This window comes from Gadus morhua, chromosome 5 (genome assembly GCF_902167405.1).
Source record: "Gadus morhua chromosome 5, gadMor3.0, whole genome shotgun sequence".
NCBI lineage: Eukaryota > Metazoa > Chordata > Actinopteri > Gadiformes > Gadidae > Gadus > Gadus morhua.
Window position 1 is genome coordinate 14,248,795 of NC_044052.1, and position 23,554 is coordinate 14,272,348.

General features: G+C 43.0%; 2 protein-coding genes, 1 long non-coding RNA gene and 4 other non-coding genes across 7 annotated transcripts; all 7 read left to right on the forward strand.

The window, feature by feature from the left end:
- Positions 1 to 246: 246 nt before the first annotated feature.
- On the forward strand, positions 247 to 5,188 carry zmpste24 (zinc metallopeptidase, STE24 homolog). The gene is made up of 9 exons (XM_030357219.1): positions 247 to 635; positions 935 to 1,081; positions 1,183 to 1,386; positions 1,498 to 1,650; positions 1,798 to 1,939; positions 2,254 to 2,426; positions 2,555 to 2,659; positions 3,276 to 3,419; positions 4,131 to 5,188. Exons 1-9 carry the CDS (start codon positions 528 to 530, stop codon positions 4,353 to 4,355), a joined length of 1,401 nt encoding a protein of 466 aa, XP_030213079.1. The 5' UTR covers positions 247 to 527; the 3' UTR covers positions 4,356 to 5,188.
- Positions 5,189 to 9,222: 4,034 nt separating this feature from the next.
- Positions 9,223 to 11,799, forward strand: rpl13a (ribosomal protein L13a). The gene is made up of 7 exons (XM_030357221.1): positions 9,223 to 9,314; positions 9,848 to 9,920; positions 10,086 to 10,151; positions 10,339 to 10,440; positions 10,926 to 11,011; positions 11,202 to 11,261; positions 11,546 to 11,799. Exons 1-7 carry the CDS (start codon positions 9,294 to 9,296, stop codon positions 11,753 to 11,755), a joined length of 618 nt encoding a protein of 205 aa, XP_030213081.1. The 5' UTR covers positions 9,223 to 9,293; the 3' UTR covers positions 11,756 to 11,799.
- Positions 10,190 to 10,272, forward strand: LOC115544645 (small nucleolar RNA Z195/SNORD33/SNORD32 family). The gene has a single exon (XR_003976968.1). It is a non-coding gene; the product is annotated as a small nucleolar RNA Z195/SNORD33/SNORD32 family (small nucleolar RNA).
- A 446-nt stretch (positions 11,800 to 12,245) lies between the features above and the next one.
- Positions 12,246 to 12,328, forward strand: LOC115544643 (small nucleolar RNA Z195/SNORD33/SNORD32 family). The gene has a single exon (XR_003976966.1). It is a non-coding gene; the product is annotated as a small nucleolar RNA Z195/SNORD33/SNORD32 family (small nucleolar RNA).
- Positions 12,329 to 12,755: 427 nt separating this feature from the next.
- On the forward strand, positions 12,756 to 14,262 carry LOC115544332 (uncharacterized). Its single transcript, XR_003976841.1, has 5 exons — positions 12,756 to 13,037; positions 13,226 to 13,377; positions 13,564 to 13,666; positions 13,853 to 13,904; positions 14,097 to 14,262. It is a non-coding gene; the product is annotated as an uncharacterized LOC115544332 (long non-coding RNA).
- LOC115544646 (small nucleolar RNA Z195/SNORD33/SNORD32 family) lies at positions 12,778 to 12,860 on the forward strand. Its single transcript, XR_003976969.1, has one exon. It is a non-coding gene; the product is annotated as a small nucleolar RNA Z195/SNORD33/SNORD32 family (small nucleolar RNA).
- On the forward strand, positions 13,413 to 13,494 carry LOC115544644 (small nucleolar RNA Z195/SNORD33/SNORD32 family). The gene has a single exon (XR_003976967.1). It is a non-coding gene; the product is annotated as a small nucleolar RNA Z195/SNORD33/SNORD32 family (small nucleolar RNA).
- Positions 14,263 to 23,554: the final 9,292 nt, after the last annotated feature.

The window sequence follows — 23,554 nt, forward strand, 5'->3', positions numbered from 1 at the left end:
ACTCAAATGGATTGGGCATCACGGTTTGCAATACTTTTTTTTTTATAGTTATCAATATTACTTTAATACGGTAGAATTATTCAGTGTTTTAATTAAAAGATGAATGTACAATTTTCTTTCTAAAAAAAGAATAGGGATATTTTACTGTGTTTTTGGACATTAACTATACAGTTGGTTCAAATAATTTGAAGTTGCCCTGCCCTCGGAACCAATATTTGCCGTTATAGTTGCAGTGAGAACCCCATTCTTTGTTACACTCAGTTGTAGCTTGCGTGAATGAAGTGGCTTTATTGAAGCTGTGTACTGGTATGGGACCTAGTGGAAACATTATCTTCAGCTCCTGGCTTTCGATATAAACAGGGTTTTTGTCTATTAACTTAAACATTAGTGTGTGAACCTAGTGGAAAATCGGGTTTAGCTACTTACGTTAACTTGTCAACCAAGCCTGCTAGCGTTAGCTCGTTAAGCTAGCCTAATCAGCTGGATATCTATTAAGTAATATACAACTAATCAATATCAAAACAAAGATGCTGGAGTCAATGCTGGCCCTACCCGTGGAGAAGCAGATCTTCTTGGCCGTACTGGGGTTCTCGTGGACGGTGTACCTATGGGAGGCTTACCTTTCATACAGACAGGTAAGTCCTCAGACTAGTTAGACGTTCCTCGTAAAAGCTTCATATTAATTAATCAATTATTAATCTCTGTAGTGAACTCCAATTATTTAGAAACGCCTTGATGACCAATAAAAGCTGCTACTTAACATATTGTCCCGGAATAAGCTCTATATAGACTTGCAGTATTTTGTATTGGTAATCGATCGATTCAAAGGTCCGTTCTCGATAGAGCTCATCTGACTGGAACCACTTGCCTGTGATCAAAGTGTATCGGATCCCTGCGGCAGTGACTAATGAAGTGAGCTGTGATGGTTCTACAGCGGAGGATCTACAGGTCCACAACTCGGGTGCCACAAGAGCTGGGGAAGATAATGGACACGGATACCTTTGAGAAGTCTCGCCTTTACCAGCTGGACAAGAGCAACTTCAGTTTTTGGTCGGGGCTCTATTCGGAGACTGAAGGGACGGTACGACATTCAGATAATCTCCAGCAACAATCGAGAATTGACATACCTACTCCTGGTTCGATTTATTGAGACGTTTGTATCGCAATGTCTTTGTTTAATAGCTGATCCTGGTGCTGGGAGGAATCCCTTACCTGTGGAGTCTCGCTGGGACCGTCTCAGGGCGCTTTGGGTTTGGTGCGGAGTATGAGATAACTCAGTCCCTTGTCTTTCTAACCCTGGCCACCCTGTTCAGTGCAGTAACCGGCCTTCCCTGGAGTATTTACAGCACATTTATCATTGAGGAAAAACATGGCTTCAATCAGCAGGTACCTTTTCCTCAACTTTTGTTTTCATAACATGCCACTGTACTCCTACTGCCTATAGGCTGCTATGTTATCCATTGCGGATAGGCCGTTTATATTTGTACCTGCCTCCAGACTTTGGGATTCTTCCTGAAGGACGCTGTGAAGAAGTTTGCTGTGACCCAGTGCATCCTGCTCCCGGTAACCTCGCTGCTCCTCCACATCATTAAGATCGGTGGAGACTTCTTCTTCATCTACGCCTGGCTCTTCACGCTGTGTGTCTCCCTGGTCAGTGGTTTTTCAGGAGGATGATATCCCTCCTGTTCCATGCTTTCGATTCTCGATCGCCTGGTTTACTACCATGTCCTCCGTTTGGTGTGACCTCTACTGGGACTAATTGCTGCACCTCTTCTACGTGTTCTCTCTCATCCTCAGGTTCTGGTCACCATCTATGCGGACTACATCGCTCCCCTGTTTGACAAGTTCACTCCACTGCCGGAGGGAGAGCTGAAGACAGACATCGAGACCATGTCCCAGTCCATCAGCTTCCCCCTTACCAAAGTATATGTAGTAGAAGGTAAGACACCATGACCCAGTCTATCAGCTTCCCCCTTACCAAAGTGTATGTAATAAAAGTTAAAGAAACCCCCAAATGAACAGTTCGACTGCACAAGCAAAACAATTAAATGAGCTGACAGGGGGATACGATCCAAATCACTTGTTTTGACCTAACCCCTTCCCAAGAAATATATCTATAATATATAATATTATAATTGATGATCCATGCACTGGAATTGTTGACTGTTCACTGATCACAAGAAGAGTCAAAAGAGATATTAAAATGATTGGAAACCAGGCGTCAATGTGACTTTAACTGGTTGTTTGTTTCAGGTTCAAAACGTTCCTCACACAGCAATGCCTACTTTTACGGGTTCTTCAAGAACAAGCGTATTGTGCTGTTTGACACCCTATTGGAGGACTACTCGCCTCTGAACCAGGCCGGAGACCAGGGAGCGGACCCGGAGGGCCATGACATGCCCAGCGAGTCTAAAGTCAAACCCAAGGTCTGTTTAATATGCTCATCTAAATTTGGGCACTATTTATTGAATGAATTCTTTTATTTCTAATGACATCAGTTTGGTTGTGTTTCCACACGCTTAATAACTTATTTAATGTTGGTTATTTTGTACAGAACAAGAAGCAAGGATGCAACAATCCTGAAATCCTTGCTGTTCTGGGCCATGAGTTAGGCCACTGGAAGCTTGGTCACACGGTCAAGAACATCGTGATTAGTCAGGTAACTCATCACCAGTCATTTTCAGTCATTATCATTCATTATCACCCTGTAGAAGGACGTCATCTAGCATTGATTATTTAGTTGTTACAGTACATGGGTGAAATTCTACTGATCAAAGGCTTGATTCGTCCAATGGTCATGGATTTAGGAAAGGAAGTGTATGATATTTTGGTAGAGTTTGGCACAGTTATCCACATGTAAGCTTTCAACCAAAACATGTATATTAATTCTTATTCTTATTATTTCATGTCAATTTCTCATATTGTCATGAAGAACATGATAAAATGGTTTTTTTTAGGGATACATGTATATATCTTGTTTTAGGGATATAAGTATCGAGCTATTTCTTGAGGGGGCAGACTAGTGAAATAATCCTGCAACATAGTTCAGTTCGGTTGACATTGGAGGTTTGTGATCAAGCAAAGCTTCCGGCCACCTCCTTTGGTTTGAATGTGCTGCAGGCTTTGAAGCCTCCGGATATTTCACAGTAGTGTAGTAGTAGTAGTGTCTACTGTGTAACATACTGAACTAATTAAATGTGATTCAACTAAGACTAATTATTTTGCGTTACTTAAAATACAAATTAATTAAAGCGATATCCGTTTCCCTCCTGCAGATGAATTCCTTCCTGTGCTTCTTCCTCTTTGCTGTTCTGATTGGCCGCAGAGAGCTGTTCCTCGCCTTTGGTTTCAATGACAGCCAGCCAACACTGATTGGCTTGATGATCATCTTCCAGTTCATCTTCTCCCCGTACAACGAGGTAAACATTGTGTCTGATAGGAGGCCCATATTTATGGTTACCGTTTCAGTGCACGCATTATTTTCGAGACATCCGCATCTGACGGGGGCTCTGCCGTTGGATAATGGCCTGCAATGCTCCGATACAAAGCTTCCCGCTAACCCAACATGTCGTGATGTCATGTCATTACCAATCAGAGGGTCACTCACAACTCCGGTTGTTCTTGCTGTCCCACATCATGACTTCATGTCATTACCAATCAGAGGGTCACTCACAACTCCTGTTGTCTTTGCTGTCTCTCATCATGGTGTCATTACCCATCAGAGGTAGACTGGGTAGCCGGCGATTTGAGTTCACCCAGCTTAAGGGTCTGAAGAAGACCAATACATTTCTTTCTGCTTCCCATAAGTTTTTGCGGGAGCCAATCACCAAGCTGGCTTTTCCCCCGGCAAGCTATTGGCTGGTTTAACACAATGACGACAGGGAAGCGACGGTATGCAGCCAATTGCGTACAGAGTAATTTGAACTAGGCCCATTGATCACGCCGCTTGTTCTGAATAAAATGACAGCAGCTTCCCCAAATCAACGTGCAATCTAGGATTGAGCTTGGTCTGGCAATAGCCAGGCTACATCAGAGGGTCACTCAGAGCTCCTGTTGCCTTTGCTGTCTCACATCATGATTTCCTGTCATTACCCATCAGCGGGTCACTCACAGCTCTCTTGTCGTTGCAGCTCCTGTCCTTCTGCCTCACGGTCCTGAGCCGCCGCTTCGAGTTCCAAGCCGATGCATTTGCACTGGGTATGGGCAAAGCCTCTCAGCTGTACTCTGCCCTCATCAAGCTCAATAAGGACAACCTGGGCTTCCCAGTGGCTGACTGGTTGTTCTCCATGTGGCACTACTCCCATCCTCCCCTCCTGGAGCGCCTCCGGGCACTGGGCAACGTGAAGCAGGACTGAGAGCAGGCTCTCCTGGTGTCCTTTGGTTCTTTTCCTTTTGCCTCTCTGTTTTATTCAGTTCAACTTCAGTCGCTACTCAATTATCGAAACCAAAACAGCGAAAGCCTTTGCAGCCACATGGATCTCCTCAGAAAGCCTCTTTTGTTTCTCTAGGTGAAACACATAGTGCCCTCCTTAGGAGAAACCGAGCACAGGTCAAAGGTTATCCTCCTTATTTTCATTTTGGAGGGGACAGCATTCCTTTTATCATTTAATTTGATTTATTGTTTTACGTTCTCACCCCAAAAGATAGATGGCATTAAATTGTGATCTATTACAAATGTGTATTTGCAACTTTAACTCCGAGTTGTGATTTCTTGTTTTTTTTACTTGCTTTTGCTATTAATTTATTCTAAAATTGTGGCACGGAATTAAAAAATGATCTACAAGTGTGGTTTGATTGGTTGCTTCTAATCTGACAATGTTGTTGACTGTAACCATTGTGAAGTTGTTCCTGAAATGAAAACATTGCTTGGTAAGACTTAATTAAGGAATGCATCCAAGTCCAGCTTGACAGGAACGATGTAGATTCTGTGTTATGGTGGAAGAACTTGAGTGCCTCTAAAAACCGATGAATTCAGACTAAAAATTGGAAGTATTTTAAGAACTTAACCCTCGTCATGACGGCATGCATCGAAAACTTATTTTCCCCTTATTTTCTTTTACACTTGTTTTTACAACAAGGAAGAGGTTGTTTGATCATGTTAAATGCACTTGCTTGTTAATAAGGGTCCAATAATGCCTGTAAATAAGTAATGTTGATGATCGGCATAATAAATGTTCCTTAGAATATGTCTGGTTTTTATAAAGTGAGTTTATTTTGTTTTGGGGTTAAACCCTGACATACTGTGTCCGGGTGAGAAGAAGCCATACTTGGCTTTCGGAAGACTCTTTTCGCAAATTTAAATACCATTATTCCAAGCAGATTTACTTTTGTTTTGATTAGCTTTGTTTTATTTAAGTCAATTAAAGTTTGAGATGTATATTAGTTACAATTTCAAATACCATGATGGCTATGCAGACTTGTGATTGTGATGCCGTTTCATAGTGTTATTACATTATCACTTAAATCTCAGTTCTGCAGGGTTAGTCGTGTTATTACTTTATCACTAATTTCTCAATTGTGTACGAGTAGTCTCCAGAAACGATGGTGGGTATACCGGAACACAACCATTTCTTTATCCGGTATGACATAAATGTAGATATACTTTTGTGTCTTGCCTCAAATCAAAGTCAAGTAAAAAAGTAAACTATTTAAAGAAGCTCCTGTCCGCGTGTATATGGTGATGAAATTACTTACTGTCGCTCACCGCACAGACTCCCGCTGCTGACAGCAGAGAGAACGTACCGTAACGAAGTGAGACCGTACCATGTTGTGACTGTTCATGTATTCTGGCTTTTGTACCGTAGTTTGCCAGTCTATAATTTCTACCATCGTCCCTTATTTATTTTTTCATTATGATGAACTATTTTGTGCAATTATATCTTTACACTCAAATTAAAGTTACTTGGTTTGTTATGTTATGTTACGTTTATTATGAGATTTGATCCCCCTTCTATCAGCAGATAATGGTCCAGTCTTGTGTTGTGTTTTAGAGACAAGGTCAGCAGTCTGTTGTCTGACTGACTAACCTTTATACCCGGTACCCTAACCCTTTTACCCTGAATCTAACCCTTATACCTTGTACCCTAACCCTCACGCTGTTGTCAGGAGGCAGCATGGCTCGTCTTCTGCGACCTGGACTCAGGTCTATTATCGTTTCACAGTTGAGAAGTGCATCCGATCATCAGGTAAAACCTTTCCAGTTGACCAAATTATAAACATCCTTATGGTCATGAATTGACCACGTCTATGTACATATACATATATCTGGAAGAGACTAATGTCGGAGACGTGAGAAGAAAGGCGATAACATTATTTTGTCCAGACTATCGAGACGTTCAACGACATGGACGATGCAGGAAATTAAATGTGTCATGTCGGCTGAGTGAGTGACAGCATGTCGACTGACCTTCTGACAGGTCTAAAGTAACACCTGTTGGAGTCTTTTAGAGGTTACCAGTGAACCAGCATAGCATTTTTGACCTTGAAGATGACCCTCGGAATACTTCCAAGTTTAAAGTCAGCTATATTTTCAATTCCAAAAGATGTGAAGACAAATAGTGGAATCGAAATTGCGTTTATTTTTGACCAACAGTGCAATAAGTAGATAAGGATAAAATACGGTAAAATTAAATAAAATAAGTAATATAGAGGTCCGGGCTGGCGATATGTGTCGTGATTTCACATACTTATCGTGATCCCGTTATGTCACATGTCCGCTTCCTGGCCTCAGGAAAGTCGTGAAAAACAGAGATAAACACAAATATGAATTTCACTTGAACGCATTGTAGCCCTACCGTTCAATGAGACCATTAATTTCCTGGTTAATGGATGAGTTTGGAGCTCGCTCTTATGTGTATCTAGATGGACAGGTGGAGCTGGAGGCCTGATCTTTGTATTCTGTTTCTCTAGATGGGCTCGCTTGGTGGGGGCGCTGGGAAAGGTGGAGGAGCTGGAGGTTCCATCAGGGAGGCGGGGGGAGCCATGGGGAAGAAGCAGGCTGCAGAGGAGGAATTGTATTTTAAGTAGGCGTCCATTTTTCAAACTAGCAATTTATTAAATATCTTTCCGCATTATCTTGGTTAATGCAACATTCTGAGGCATTCAAGAGTCCGAGAGTTCTGCCCAAAGTATTCCCTTCAACGTATTTCTTTCCTCCGAACTAAGTAGTATACAAACCTGAATTACTTAACGCTTTCTTCAGGGTTTGTGTTTGTATTTTTTTGTAGGATTTTACTTTGTGTCCTACCGAGACCTAACTAGTGCTTACTTGTCCCCCATCTCTGCCCAGGCGTAAGGAGCAGGAGCAGATGGCTGCTCTGAAGCAGCACCACCAGGACGAGATCGAGCATCACAAGAAGGAGATCGAGCGCATGCAGCGCGAGATCGACCGGCACAAGGGGAAGATCCGCATGCTGAAGCATGACGACTGAAGCCTCCAGTGATCCGTGGCACGCCGGAAATACCTTAAACAATTTTGATGATGCACTGCTCACCCTCTGAGGGTGAGATGAATGTAATTGAAATGCTTGAAAGTTATTAAAAAATATATTTCTTGAATCTATTAAAACATTGGTTTGCCTTCATTACAATATAGCTACGGACTAATGAGTAAATACTATTTTTTCATTGACTTTTGTTGTCAAACCATGTATGTTGTATTTTGTAATCTAAATACATTAAACTATGGATGAATTGCCCTTAAACAATATGCTTGATAATATTTGTATTTATTAAATAGATGTATAATCTAGATACTAGAAATCTATATTATAATCTAGATTACATTGCATTTTAACTACAAGAGCATACATAGATGTTTCCATATTGGTAATGTGTTCTGATTGCTGGAGAATCTTGCCGAACATTCTCATCCGGAAGCTGACTGACCTGGATTTCCCTGCCTCAACCTGTAAATGGATTTACAGCTTCCTGACGGACCGTCCACAGACAGTAAGGATGGGGACACAAACATCTTCCACCCTGACACTCAGCACAGGCTCCCCTCAGGGCTATGTGCTGAGCCCCTTCCTGTATTCTCTTTACACGCATGACTGCGTCCCCGCCCATCACTCAAATGTCATCGTCAAATTTGCGGATGACACTACAGTGATGGGTCTCATCTCCAACGGTGACGAGACAGCATACAGGGAGGAAGTCCAGAGGCTCACAGCCTGGTGTTCAGCTAATAACCTTTTGCTGAACGCCAGCAAAACCAAGGAGATGATATTTGACTGGAGCGGGACGAGAGGTGACCTCACCCCACTCCAGATAGACGGGGTCTGCGTGGAGAGGGTCTCCTCCTTCAAGTTTCTGGGGGTGCGGGTCAGTAAGGGCCTGACCTGGCACACCAACACGGCTGCGGTGGTCGGAAAGGCTCAGCAGAGGCTATTTTTTCTAAGACTGCTGAGGAAATGCCAGGTGGGGACAAAGCTGCTGCAGACCTTTTACCACTCTGCTGTTGAAAGTGTACTGGTGTATGGCATTACGGTGTGGTGCGCAAAGTGCAAAGCCAAAGACAGGAAAACCCTGCAGGGGGTTATTAAGACGGCAGGAAAAATCATCGGCTGCCCCCTGCCCTCCCGGGAGGACATTGACGCCTCCCGGGGGCTGAATAGGGCAAAAATAATTATGAGGGACCCATCACATCCCGGCCATGGCTTCTTCCAACTCCTCCCTTCGGGTAGGAGATACAGGACCCTTGGGAGCCGGACAAACAGGCTGAGGAATACCTTCTACCCCTGGGCAATTCGTCTACTTAACGCCTGACCCCCCCCCAATGAATATGTGAAATCCTCTACCATATTTACTTATTTTTTAAAAAAAGACACTTTATTGTGCCTATTGCTGTTGTTTGTGTTTGTATTTTTGCTTTTTGCACTGCTTTATTTTGCACTATGGGTAGTGAGCACCATCCCAATTTCATTGTACAAGTTTGCACAATGACAATAAAGTCTGAATCTGAATAGTATAATTCGGAAATTTTCTGATGATATCTACCATTGTTTAATAAGTATAACAAGATTACACGAAACGGAACTATTAAATACCACATTTTCAAATCAGTGGCCTCAGTTAATTGTAACAAATACCTAATAGCCAAAATTTGCATTACAAAAGTACACGCCCAATGGGCGTTAGGAGGATATTTGTTTTTCTATCGTTCATCCAAAAGGTGGCAATGTGACACAAACTACTCCTTATTTTGCCCACAAGCAAGAACAGAAAAATCGTCACATCCGCCCACCCGTGCCTTTTAGGACGGGCGACCCCGTCTGTCTTTCTTTTCGCACATCATGGCGGACCGGTTCAATAAGGTCTGTAACGGCGAGAGAGCTTTTTTTAAATAATGTGCCTTAAATTTGATTCTTATGAACTGGTTTTGCGTCTATATCGAAGTGATAACTCATTTGAGTCAATCTGTGTATTATGTCTTTGTCGCTCATGTAATTTTGGATGATTATAAGACGTAATGCCGTGGCTCATCAACGAAGCGGCATCATGGCGACTCCCTAGCTGCATGCGGCTAACGTTAGCCAACGAGGATACAGCTTGCAACAGAACACGCGCTTTGCAAATACTTGACCATTACATTTGAAGGATAATGTCGTTCATATTCGGAGGTCCTACTTTTATTTTTTTCGTACTTATGTACCCATTATACTCATGACAACTCGGGCAGTCCCACATGCCTTCTGCTCCATGTGAGTTCAGTTAGCAGCGGTGGGGCGACGCGCTTCACGTCGGTGATGATGGAAAGCGTTTGAGTTAAAACACTAAATATTCAACAGTCCTGTCATTCAGTTTATCAATGACCCACCCAAAGCTAACCAAGTCCATTCTTGTTCAGGTTCTGCTCCTGGATGGCAGGGGCCATCTCCTTGGAAGACTTTCTGCCATCGTGGCGAAACAGCTTCTTCTGGGTACGTGTTCGTTTAAACATGGATATAAAGTCTTCTGCTGGGAATCTGCTCGTTTTATACATGGTTATAGTTAAGAGATCCTGTAGCTTTTGAGACTAATGACTTGGTCACCTGCTTTCTTATATTTATTTGTACATGCAAAGTAACGTGTATTCTTCTTTTCAGGGCACAAAGTGGTCGTGGTGAGATGTGAGGGCATCAACATATCGGGAAACTTCTACCGTAACAAACGTAAGTGCATTCATATAGCCCATTTGATTATTACTTGATTTGTCGGTGATGATTTTCCAGTTAATAATTTTGAGTTTAACTACCATGAGAATATGTAACATGCACTACCATCTGAGACGCAATGAGCTGTTTTGAATCCCTGCAGTAAATCCAGAATGAGTCTTAATGTGCTGATGTTATTTCACAGTGAAGTACCTGGCCTTCCTCCGCAAGAGGATGAACACCAACCCGTCTCGTGGGCCATACCACTTCAGGGCTCCTAGCAGGATCTTCTGGAGGACCGTCAGAGGTACTTGGGGCTTTTCCTTCAGATGATTTGGCTCTAAAATGTTTAAGTTGCACTTATTCCCGGGCATAAACAATTTGGAAAGCACTAAGGTTTATTGCAAGCGATCAATGACAACATATCTGAATTAGTTAAAGTTTTTACATCGTATGATTGTTATTTTATACCGTTCAGATTATTCCCTTTTAATAGGGTGTCAACAAGTTGACTTGATAACCTCACTTTTCCAACTTGGCTTTGCACATTGGTATTAAACTAGTCAAGTTTTACTCTTGTGCAATATTTATTACTTTGAAAAGTAGTCAGGACTTGGTAGATAATGTTTGACAATGAGGATCACTTTCTCAAGTCTGATCATCTATTGAGGATAAACTTAATGGATCTGATTTCTGAGTTGAGATGAATGATGTGCTGGTCCAGAGAAAGTCAATGAGCTGAAGACTAGCACACTTGTTTCTCATCATGCTATAAACTCCTTACCCCAACAGGCATGCTGCCCCACAAAACCAAGAGGGGACAGGCAGCCCTGGATCGCCTGAAGGTGTTCGACGGCATCCCCCCTCCCTACGACAAGGTGGGTCCTGTTTTAGGACGTCTACATGACCGGTTCCTTATGCGTACACATGTTGTCTGTGATGCAAATCTATCCCCCTTGTTTGAGTTTTGACCCTGAAAATAAAACAATTCAACTTTCTGAGACACAGCACTGATAGTTAGTTTAGGTGCGTCTCCTTCGTGTCTGACCGCTCGTTTCCCTTCCACAGAGGAAGCGAATGGTCGTTCCAGCCGCCCTGAAGATCGTGCGCCTGAAGCCCACTCGCAAGGTGAGGAGCTGGAAGGGTTACTGCTGTTGGTGGACGTGCCTCCATGCTCGACTATGAAGAGAACTTAACCTAGTACTGATCTAGTGATGAGAAACGGATCTGATTACTGAGTCGAGCTGAGGTTTATCTAGAGTATTAAGGGTGTTGAGTATTCTAGTGATTTAATTAATAAAATATTGACAAACTAGTGCATTGGACCAAATATCTGCAAGGTCTTGAATCATTTCATTGTAATGAATAAATTTAAGCTGCATTATGAAACAATCTGATGTCTTGCCCTCCAGTTTGCTCTTCTTGGGCGCTTGGCCCATGAGGTCGGCTGGAAGTACCAGGCGATCACAGCGACGCTGGAGCAGAAGAGGAAAGAGAAGGCAAAGCTGCGCTACGCAACAAAGAAGACCACGATCAAGCTCACAAAACTGGCTGCCAAGAACGTGGAGAGCAAGATCTCTAAATACACAGATGTTCTCAAACAATACGGAGTCCTTGTCTGAGCTGTTCCCGTCTGGAAAATAAAGATAGACAACTGTTTATTACATTTCTGACTATTTATTCTTATCAAAATTGCTCTTGGCTAATCCATGTAATCATCCATTATTACTTCAGTGGTATTCCGCCTGTCCAGTTCCATCGGCCTTTCAGCCGCGTTTGTGTCGAGGTTTGAGCCTCGGCACAAGAGGACGTTAAGAGCGTCAGAAACTCGAACTCGTAAGGAGTCATGAGCTAAAGCTGTGTTCTAATGTTGGTCATGAAGCCAGCGGTGGTCAGGGTTGGTGGACCTTGTCGTCTCTTGGGCTTCCAAACGTCAGCTCGGTATGTATTTAATTTAATTCAAAGTTCAACCAGCGAGCGAGATACTGCCTTCAATGTTTTTTTCTTTCCAGACAACAATATGGTCGTTTGAAGGGATGGCCTGCTCGGACAACCAAATCCTTCCTCCAGTGAGTACATGCTTGGATCGAATTGTTTGCTTGGTTGACTTCCTTTGTCAGTGATGATTCTCCAGTTATTAGTTTTGAGTTTAACTACCATGAGGATACTTAACATGCACTACCATCTGAGACGGGAGCATTGCTGGGCTTTCAGTCGGTACGTTTACTTCTGTTCATTAATAATTATATTTCCTCCAAAGGTGGTGCTCTGCTACAAAGAGGACCCCCTTGGTGGTTGGGCCTCCCACTCCTAGATGACCCCACTCCGCCAGGTAAATGTCCTTATGCATCTGTTTCGGCTTCATAACGATTCAGTCTGTGATGTCATTGTATCCCCCTTGTTTGAGTTTTGACTCTGAAAATAAAAAAATACTAAGTTCTGAGACGCAACATTCATAAAATGTAGATTTTTTACGGTCTCTTGCTCCGTCTGACGTCTCCTCTTTTCTACAGAGGACGAAGTTTCTTCCTCTGGCCTGAAGATTCTACGACTTCTGCCACCGCTGGTTTGCGTCGGGTGGAAAGACCAGGCAACATGTACCACTGAAGGTGTGTTCATGGTGCTTTTCTTTCAGTCTGCACCTGCTGTCTGTGATGATTCTCCAGTTATTCATTTTGAGTTTAACTACCATGAGGATACTTAACATGCACTACCATCTGAGACATAATAAGCTATACAAGCAGCATTCCTTTATGAATTACAAGTGTGTAGTAAATGCTTACATCTCCGTTCCCAGACCGTAAAGTTCCAGCCTTTCCTCCGCAAGGGGATGTAACCAATCTCGGACGTACCATTTCCGCTGCACCTGATTGGCTGAAGGGGTTGGATGGTACCTCTCGACAGGTAGTTTATTTAAACGTATAAAACATGGTCCTTTTGATTGGTTAAGTTGGTCTGTGATGTCATTGTATCCCCCTTGTTTGAGTTTTGACTCTGAAAATATAAAAATACTAAGTTCTGAGACACCATTCATGAAATGTAGTTTTGTTGCCTTCTCCTGCTCCGTCTGATCTGTTCGCTTTTCTACATAGGAAGACATTTCTTCGGCTGCCCTCAAGATTGTACTCCTTCTGCGACCGCTTGGCCAATACTGGGTATGCTGTTAGTTTGGGGGCGGCAAGATCTGGCTACTTCTACCACTGAAGGACGGAGCGTCAAGACCTGGCAACTTGTACCACTGAAGGTGTGTTCATGGTACTTGGCTTGCGGTCTGTACCTGCTGTCTGTGATGATTCTCCAGTTATTAGTTTGAGTTTAACTACCATGAGGATACTTAACATGCACTACCATCTGAGACATAATGGGCTATACAATAACGACTTTATGAAGGCTAACGGAGTAATTAATGCTTAAATCTGTTCACCTACAGTAAAGTCCAGCCCTTCCGCAAGAGGATGAAAACCGATCTTGCGGTCTGGACAAATTCCGTTCCCCCTGAATGGCTGAAGGGGTTGGATTGTACCATCTGACAGGTAGTTGATTTAAATGTATAAAACATGCTCTTTTTGTCCCCAGACGTTCGTCTGTGATGTCATTGTATCCCCCTTGTTTGAGTTTTGACTCTGAAAATAAAAAAATACTAAGTTCTGAGACTAGACATTCGTAAGAATACTCTATTGAAATCTCCTTCGCTGTCTAAGGTTTACTTTATTCTACAGGAAGAGTTGGTCATTCCAGTCCCTTAAGACCGTGGGAAGTCCCCTGGCACAGGTGAGCCCGTCATGCCCAGTATTCTGCTCTTAATCCCTCCATGCTTGACTATGATGAAGACATTAGCTAAAAGCTGATTATCTTTGATGAGAATCGGATCTGATTCCTGAGTTTTGCTGAACGGTGGTTCCAGTGTAGGCTCGGTCCCTGAGCTCCATCCCTGGTTTCATTGTATTGTTTCCCCATCAACAGGCGTCCAGACCGGTACTACTGCAGGTGTTGGGTGTTGACCTCACCCTATGACCAGGAAGCTCATAGGAAGTCTAGAGAGAACATTTGCCTGACGAGCTCCATGTTTCCGGTCGAGTATTGACTCTGAAAATAAATGTCTGCCAAATAAAAATCGATTTGAAAGCTACTTATGAATATTTCCTTTTGTTAATTGCATGCATATTGGGACAGTATTGGTGTAGTGATGGCCACTATTTAGATGTGTTTTTATTGCGTAGTCATCTAATACAATCTATTATGCAGCTTGTCACAAAATCTGCCAAAAACCGCTTTCAGCAGGCAGATTGGATAACCATTTCCGGAGTAAGTTTCCAATTTATGAATAAAAGCCAGGCCCTACTTGTACGGAAAGGACGGCCGCTACATTCTTGGATGTTCTCGCTGTAAATTCACTGGACCGTGACATCGTTTAATGATGACCCTTTGCGTTTGACATCTAATTAGACTGATTTTGGTACCTAGCCATATCTCAGACATTAGCGATTCAAACCACTTTAAAATCCATCGCATGAAATGTATTCCCAAATGGAAGTGGGGATCGCGTGATTTAAATCGAGCCATTATGGGCCTAGGAGACTAAAGTAGGTTATTAAAATATATCTGCCAGCTATAAATACGAAATCAACAATACATGGCGTTTATTCTCGTTTAACTGATATACCGTACTTGCCACTGCCAGCCACACTTTAAATGCTTCTGAACGTCAGGGGGACCGGCCACGAAACTTTTTGCGGCATATCAAGCAGAGACCGCTTTTCATTGGTGCAATAAAATTTGCCCAGTAGGTCCATGGTTTGGCCCCAGACCCATGTCACCTTGACACGAGCTTGAAGCTTAACTTTATTTATGCTCTCAGGTCTTGCTGACTGCAGTGGGATGAACTCAAAAAAACCTTTCCTGCACTGTTTCTGTCATCGATGTAGCGGAGCACAAGTTGGTTCTGGGTGCTAATGTCCATATTCTCATCTGCCTGGATTGACAGAAAATCGCTCTTCTGGGCTTCTTTGAAAATCTGTTCCCTAACAACAGACATCATACGGTCAAGGAGCTCATTCTGGAACGTCTTTGACGATCAATATGATCAAGTTATATCGTGATGTCTTTCAGCCATATCACCCTGGCCTAATTCTTCCCTAAAACTCTTAATTTTCTATTTTTTGTGTTGTGTTCTGATTATGTGAGGTGCTATTTGACCCGCATTATCAGAAAAAAAAAAACCATAGGTGAAATAGCAATGGTTGGTGGAATGGACATAAAGTAGGGTCTGTATATGCAGTGTAAGCTTGTACAGGCCCTGCAAGTCATGATGTAGGCTATGAATCTTTATAAATTCATTAGCTATGAAGCTAATGATTCTTTAGGTAGTGGCCATCCCCAAAAAGAACCAGAATACAGGAAATCGTATCGACCAAATTCAAATTTTTCTGACCCCCAAACCCCCGTTGCTGACTGTACCCCCACCCACAAATTTGATCACCAGCCGCCACTGTATAGGAACAAACTAATAGTGCACGGAATTTAATGATTTGAAATTTGCCTCTGAAATTGATGAGTGTTTTTAACTGCCTCATAAAGAGTCTCGGGGAAAACATTTATTTCGAACCCTTCCACTGGCCTGTCCCATAAAGTCTATCCTTCGACCTCCTGCACTTACACGTTTAACCAGAAGGTGGCGGTGTCCTTCTATTTATCACATTTGGACCCTTCCACCAACAAGAGCAATCTATATATATAAAAAAGGATATTATATACTAGTAATAGTTAATATAGAAGTAAAATAACTTTAAAATGACAACTCACTAAAATGATAAATTCTAAACACTGGTATAGTATGAGTGATCCCTTCCTGTAAAAACCAATCGGCCTGTTGTCTGTCTGCGTCCTACTGGGCAGCACGGTTCTGTTGTCTGCGTCCTACTGCCCAACATTCGCATCTGATTCAGAACTGTGCGCCAACGCTGTGTGAAAAACATTACACCAGAGAATTCTGGGGTAACACCTGTCTGTGGTGCAATATGTGTTAAAATCTATATTTGCGTGCAATAAAAATTAAAGTTACATTTTGTTTAAGTTCTGCACAACATAATGTAAGAATTACTACTACGACGAAAAATACACAACGGAGTCTATACAAACAGTTTAGAAATTAGCTGAAATCTAACAAAGTATACACAACTGAATAGAGTGCAGATTAGGCCTATATATCCAAAATATAATCAGTAAAAGTGCACAAGCAGGTTATGAAATGACATAACTGCTTGTGATGGTGATATTATTTCTCCATATGCCACTGAGTACCCGTTATGCTAGGTTAGCCTAACCCATTACCCTAACCCTTTATGCTAGCGTAAACCCCAACCTTTTATCATCATCATATTGCTCTCTCTCTATTGCTCGTAGTAGTGAAGTCATTCCAACGTGTAGTAATTAATCACAACCTCAATTAGTAACACCAGCAATGAAGATTAGGAAAGTCTTGCTCTGTAGCACATCGCTGACCATTTTAATTAACATAGAAAGAATAGTTCTGAAAGTGTCATTTAAAAGTTAGCCCTGTTACTTACGCTAATGCATTATACATGTTCAATATTGGAATGTACGACGCCTTATCTAAGACTGTCGATTAGAAAACGCATGCTGTGTCCACCGCCTCTCTTTCTCAAACCAGCCGCCTGCCCACGCTCGCCAGGTCTTCTCTTTGGCCGGTTAGATCCGGTCCATTCTGTGTTCTGATGAACGTCGGGAGGCGGGAGGTTCTCCCGCCGTGTCCTTGGACTCATTCAGGGCCAGTGTCGTTCCATTCCTTAACAAAATATAATGATGACTCTCCCGCTGTGAAACACAGGGGGAGGGAGAGGGCGTTTGGAATGGAATAGATACTGAGCACGTTTTAACCCTCACCAATATCAGAATGATCAACTACATTTGTTGTGGCGGCCTGCACCTAAACAAACAATGCCATCGTCAACACAAGCAGGGGTCACAATCGACAGGGAGGGAAGGGGCTATTGGTCATTGGTCACTGGTGATGACACCAAACCCATCTACGTACTTTCGAATAAGTCATGTTCCGCCTGTTCTCATATCTGAATCCACGACAGCAGTAGCAGGTACCTCTCCGTACGTCGCTGTTGATAACTAGGTTCTGTATCCCTGTTGTTCAACGGGATACAGAACCTAACAATCGAACAGCATCATGTTTTATTCAGTGGGGAAACGGTTGGAGCAGCGATACCTGAACAACGCTCTTGCAGACCTCGGTACGCTCCAATTGGCCTGTAGGGACCCTGAACACACGGACAGGAAGCCCTCTCTCCCGGTTCACCACCAAAGACCTCGTCTGCAAAATGCTGATGTAATCGGTACGGAAATAGCCCAATAGCCCAGTGATACGAATTTCAAGTTTAATTACCGTGATCAATATTTGGTAACATGGTAATGCCATGCAAGCTACGTTTCATTCTCAGTCTGGAATCGTGTTTTGTAGATTGAGATTTAATGCAGAAAGGTTCATTTCCATGTAATGCCATTGAAAAAACAAAGAATAACAGTTCATAAGTGTGGAAGAGAAACTCTTCACTGATAACTCATTATTTCTACACATTGATTTAGATCTGTTCACCAGTCCACTCTTCACCAGTGTGTTCATCTTTCTGTTTACCAGTCTGTTCACCAGTCTGTTCACCAGTCCGCTCTGTTCACCTGAGCAGACTAGAGATAGAGCAGCCTAGGGATAGAGCAGGTTAGAGAAAGAGCAGATTAGAGATAGCAGGCTATGGATAGAGCAGGTTAGAGATAGAGCAGGCTATGGATAGAGCAGGCTATGGATAGAGCAGGTTAGAGATAGAGCAGGCTAGAGATAGAGCAGTCTAGGGAAAGAGCAGGCTAGGGTAAGAGCAGTCTAGGGATAGGGCAGGCTAGAGATGGAGCAGGGTAGAGAAAGAGTAGCCTAGAGATAGAGCAGGTTAGAGACCATGCATGATGCATGTAAATAAAGTGATTAGGTCGACCCTCTACTCTCTCTTCCCCAACCTGTACTGTATACATAATAAGACCAGGCTACAACTATATCTATATATATATGATATAAATAAAGATATCAATAATACTTGCTGAGCACAGCACTTTATTCGTACCATAAATCATGGTTCCCAGGACTCCATCCTAGAGAGAGAGAGAGAGAGAGAGAGAGAGAGAGAGAGAGAGAGAGAGAGAATACATGCATACATATGTGCTACTTTAAGGCCAATTTGAATGCCATGCAGTTTTTACATTGACATGATATGAAGGCAGCTTGGGTCTACATCACATTATGGGGAACATTTGTCCAACCTGAGAGAGAGAGAGCTGAGTTCTACCTGAGGAATATATAGCAGCTGAGGGAGAGAGCGGAGGGAGAGAGAGAGAGATTACTAGAGCGTAACATTCAGAAGAGGAACATTAATGGGAACAGAGGGCTGCAGTGGTTCCACCAGACGCCCCCGCTGCCCGTTGATACGGCCACACCTCCCTGACCACAAAGACAGCCGGGCTGGGGGGGGTTAGGGTCGAACCGCGGGGAACCCTTCGGACAAGACAGTGGACTTAGGGCTAGGGAGTTCAGGGTTAATTAATTACCCTAACCCGATCCCAGGGAGGTGTTGTAGGGGTAGACAGCCCTGACCTGGCAGAGGGCTGTTCAGGGAACCCAGAGAGAAGGAGTGAGTCAGCCCACGGTACCCTAACCCTAACTTTACAAACCATGGGAACCACGGACGCACACCTGCAGTGCATTGTGGGAAGAAAAGTAGAAGACGATTCCATGATTAGAATGCAGCTTGAGTCCGGACAGTTATGTTGACAAGATGAGGAAACACAGGATGCTGACGGGCGCTTCACAGCCCCGCTGGCTGTCAGGCGGAACGCAGGAACGATACAAATAGACCCCTCTGGCGTTCTGCTATTTTATTTACCCGCTAAACTCTCTGTATCCCGTTAGTGTTCAGGACGCGTGATACTGTCAGCTCTCCACACGCATACCTCCCACAGGTGTTACTCATAGGAAACACACTCCCCCCTCCCCAGGTGTTACTCATAGGATAATCCTCCCCCAGGTGTTACTCATGGGATACTCCTGCCCCAGGTGTTACTCATAATAATAATAATAATAATAATAATAAATGAAATTTATATAACGCTTAATATGGTACTCTAAGACGCTTAAATGTGACGCTTTAATGTGTATCATAGGATACACATTCCTCCCCCAGGTGTTACTCATAGGATGGACACTCCTCCACCAGGTGTTACTCATAGGATACACACTCCTCCCCCAGGTGTTACTCACAGGATACTCCTACCCCACATGGTACTCATAGGATACACGTCTCCCCCAGCACCGCACAAGACGTTACATTTTCACTCAGCTCCCATGGGAGAGATAAGACTGGGAGAGCACCCTGTGTGTGTGTGTGTGTGTGCGTGCGCGCGCATGTTTTCGATGTACATATTGCATTTGCAACCCTAATGTATTTCCGCAAACGCACACACGCCTATAGAGTATATCCTCTTCCACTCTCTTAATCTCACACACACACACACACACACACACACACACACACACACACACACACACACACACACACACACACACACACACACACAGACACACACACACACACTCAGTCATTGTTCATGGTTAGTTAGTTAGGGTTAGGGCAGAGTGTGGATATGAGCTCCCAGTGAGCTGAATGTGCCTCATAAATGCAGACTGGTTCTTAACCAGCAAGCTCCCATGGGGAGTGGCTTAATGATAATGCATAATAAAAAGCAATCATAAGGCAACCAAGCATCACCAGAATAAGCAGGGTACTGAATTTTCAACCATTAACATTGCTAAATAATTTCACATTTTCACATTCATAACCCCAACATACTCCCTAACCCTAACATACTCCCTAACCCTAGCCCTGACATACTCCCTAACCCTAACATACTCCTTAACCCTAGCCCTAACATACTCCCTAACCCTAACATACTCCTTAACCTTAACCACAACATACTCTCTATCCTCAACATACTCCCTAACCCTAACATACTCCTTAACCCTAACCACAACATACTCTCTATCCTCAACATACTCCCTAACCCTAGCTCCAACATACCCCCCTATCCCTAGCCCTAACATACTCCCCAACACCAGCTCCCCAGTGTGTTTTGGTCTGTTCAATAATGTGCAGAAGAATACAGATGGGTAAACATAAGGAAAAAGACCACGTTTACATTTCACGGTTGTCTAAAACAATGATCCAGTCACCTTCCAGATTGGGATTTACATTTTCTTTTATATCCACTATTCAACGTACTTAAGCTGCCTTTATGCACAGCCTTTCAGCACAGCCTTTCAGCACAGCCTTTCATTTCAATTTTAATGAAACGTGTACATCATAGTCTCCAGCCCTAGAAATAAAACAACCAGACACAGCAAACAGGATAACCAAAGGGCACATTCTTCACTCCGGCGCCCTCCTTCCTATTATCTGTCACTCGATTCATCCATCCAGCCTCCCGAGGCCTGGTGGTGGCATGCAAATGTTCTGATGAAATGGATAAAGAATACCAGGGGACTTTTGTTGAAGGCATATTTATCTCCCCCCCTGCCTTCATTCTTCCCGCTCCTTCAATCGTTAGCTTTTGCCTAACCTTACTCCTTTTCCATCCTTCGATTCTCTTTCTTATCTTCCTTCGATCAGGGACAGAGAGATGGTGGTTTGTCCTGACGGATCATCAGGAAGCTAGGGTTCAGAGTCGCCATCTTTCTCTCGAGAGCCCAAAGATAGCGCAGAGATAAAAGCGTATATTTTTATCAGCTTTAAATATTAAACTTCACAGTGGCTGTTGAAGACATCGTGGTATCGGGGTGTAGCACTCTGCCGCTTCTGCCGCTACGACTACTGTGTCTGCTGATCAATAATAATATTATTTAAACAAAATATTTTCCAAACCACGTCCCACTGTCAGCTTTTATTTTTGCATAAATAACTGTACTAAAGTTCTATAATGAACTGCAGCCATGAATGAGCTTAGGAACCAAACCCATAACATAAAACCATAACCCTAACCTAAGCCTTACCCTAAACCCATAACATATTCCCCTAACCCTAATCCTAACCCTAACCCTAAACCCATGGCATACCGCCATAACCCTAACCCAACAATAACAATAACAATTCAAACCCACAAAATAACGCCATAAGCCTAACCCTAACCTGAACCAACCCTAACCCTAACCCTCTCACCCTAACCCTTCCCACCGCTCCCTAATCCGAGAGGTGGCTCAGGCTCAGGGTTTAGCCACCTCCGAAGCCAAAACAATTGTGTGTCGGTATGACAACATCGCCTCGCCGTTCTCACTTCACACAGCGACTCTTCACAGTGAGGAGACTTTTATTTTACAAAATGTCCTTGCGTCCCCCCATGAACACTATGCTATGCATGCTTGGTAGCCTGTTCCTCATGGGATCCTGTGTGTGTTGTGTGCATGTGTATATGCGTGTTTGTGAGTTAGTGTGTATGAGCATGCGTATGGGGCCAGACGTACTGTGTGTGTGTGTGTGTGTGTGTGTGTGTGTGTGTGTGTGTGTGTGTGTGTGTGTGTGTGTGTGTGTGTGTGTGTGTGTGTGTGTGTGGTGATGGTACTTACGTGTGTGACTGATGATATTGATGCTATAGTTGTCTTCCTTGAAGGATGCGCTATAAACATTCTCAGCTTGACTGAACACTCATTCATCTTCCTAATTGATCTTTATTTATGGAGCGTGAATCGTTTGTCCTCTGTCAGGGGACTGAGCATTTCTTAGGTTCTATTGTTAGACCCACATTCTATATCTTACCATGTTCCCCCCAATCATCAAATATAACCTAAATACCTTAATTATAATAATCATTGATAGATAATAACACCTTAATAATATGGAAATCTTTCAAAAGGATGAGGTTCCTATCGTTTTCGAGTGGACGTCATCAAATAAAAATACATTCTTTGGAGTCTACCGGCAACATAACAGCAAGAATCATTAAAATCTCATCTTTCTTATCTCTCCTCATGTCGGCCGGGTGCCCAGGGTTACCTGCAGCGTAGCCGGGAGGAACAGACCAAGGCAAGCGTTCGAAGATGAGGCTCTAGTCTGGACGTGGGAGTAGCACTGTGGATATCGATCTGTTAAATAAAAAGCATTTGATGAGTTCTCCTTTAGAAACGGGCTTCACTTATACAATTCCCTAAATATAGTACGTCAATGTGTATTTGAGATTATTTATTTTATCATAAATATAATTTATACATTTGTGCATTTCTCAATAGCTACTCAATCCTCGCTGGCGCGACTACAGGTCTGTGCACAAGACCCTGCTGAACCAAGAGCTCAACATATTAAAACATGGTAAACATGCATCAACACTGTCATGGGACCTCGGAAACAGTTAAGGTTAGAGGGATCACATGTTAAAACATGTTAAACATGTGTCATGTTAACTCAGTAACGGTTAGAGTTAGAGTTATAACATGTTAAACACTGTCTTGTTAACTCAGTAACAGTTAAGGTTAGAGTTATCTCATATTAAACATGGTAAACACTGTCTTGTTAACTCAGTAACAATTAGGGTTAGGGTTATCACATATTATGTGGTGAACCGGAGGCAGTATGGGGGAGGCTGGCTTTGGGAACCAACCCTCTGGATTAGGCAGTACATGTCAGGTCTTCCACTCGGAGAGAGTTGGTTACATTTTGTGTCTAAAATGCGACCCAAAGTCCAAACCCTAGGAGATAAACCTGGACATGTGATGCTTTCATGTATTCAGCTGCTTGTTTTGAGGCTTCGGTTAAATGAAGTGAAACTTGCAACGTTAAAATCAACAGCCTCATCAAAACAGCCTCATCAAAAGATTGCTTACAGGTTACGACAAAGGTGTCTGTGGATTTATACAATTATGGAAATCTGTGATGGGCAGGGGGGGGTGTTGACTAATGTATTCTTGTGTGAAGCAAATAAATATTGTGAGTGAAGGAAACTCAGTAAAAGGGATCCGCTGGTGTTTAGTACAACAACAGATGGCGGATAATGAGACTGAGGTGTGAGACGGAGGTACGGGCAGCTCCCCTGACAGACGTGGCATCGTCTCTTAAAGCAAAACCATCCCCTGGCTGAGGTTGCCACAGTGTTTGAAAGGCGATGCATATTTCATTTTGGGAACTTCAGTAAGAAGTTCATAAAATATAAGTTTGAGTAAGAAAATAAGCCAAAAAACTAAGCCCCATGGATCCAGTTTTTATTTATTTATTTATTTATTGACTTCTTAATATTCCATATTTCATTTACTTGTTATACTTCGGTGTGCTCTTCTAATAACGATTGATTCCTGACGTGAAGGAAATGGCTGC

What these genes read in the sequence shown, in the direction of transcription:
- rpl13a (XM_030357221.1), top strand. Translation starts at nt 9,294, where the DNA reads ATGGCGGACCGGTTCAATAAG. An exon ending in TCCCCCCTCCCTACGACAAG is followed by an intron (nt 11,012 to 11,201) that starts GTGGGTCCTGTT and finishes TCCCTTCCACAG; the next exon opens with AGGAAGCGAATGGTCGTTCC. An exon ending in GCCTGAAGCCCACTCGCAAG is followed by an intron (nt 11,262 to 11,545) that starts GTGAGGAGCTGG and finishes CTTGCCCTCCAG; the next exon opens with TTTGCTCTTCTTGGGCGCTT.
- zmpste24 (XM_030357219.1), top strand. Translation starts at nt 528, where the DNA reads ATGCTGGAGTCAATGCTGGCCCTACCCGTGGAGAAGCAGATCTTCTTG. An exon ending in TCACGCTGTGTGTCTCCCTG is followed by an intron (nt 1,651 to 1,797) that starts GTCAGTGGTTTT and finishes TCTCATCCTCAG; the next exon opens with GTTCTGGTCACCATCTATGC. An exon ending in CAAAGTATATGTAGTAGAAG is followed by an intron (nt 1,940 to 2,253) that starts GTAAGACACCAT and finishes TGTTTGTTTCAG; the next exon opens with GTTCAAAACGTTCCTCACAC.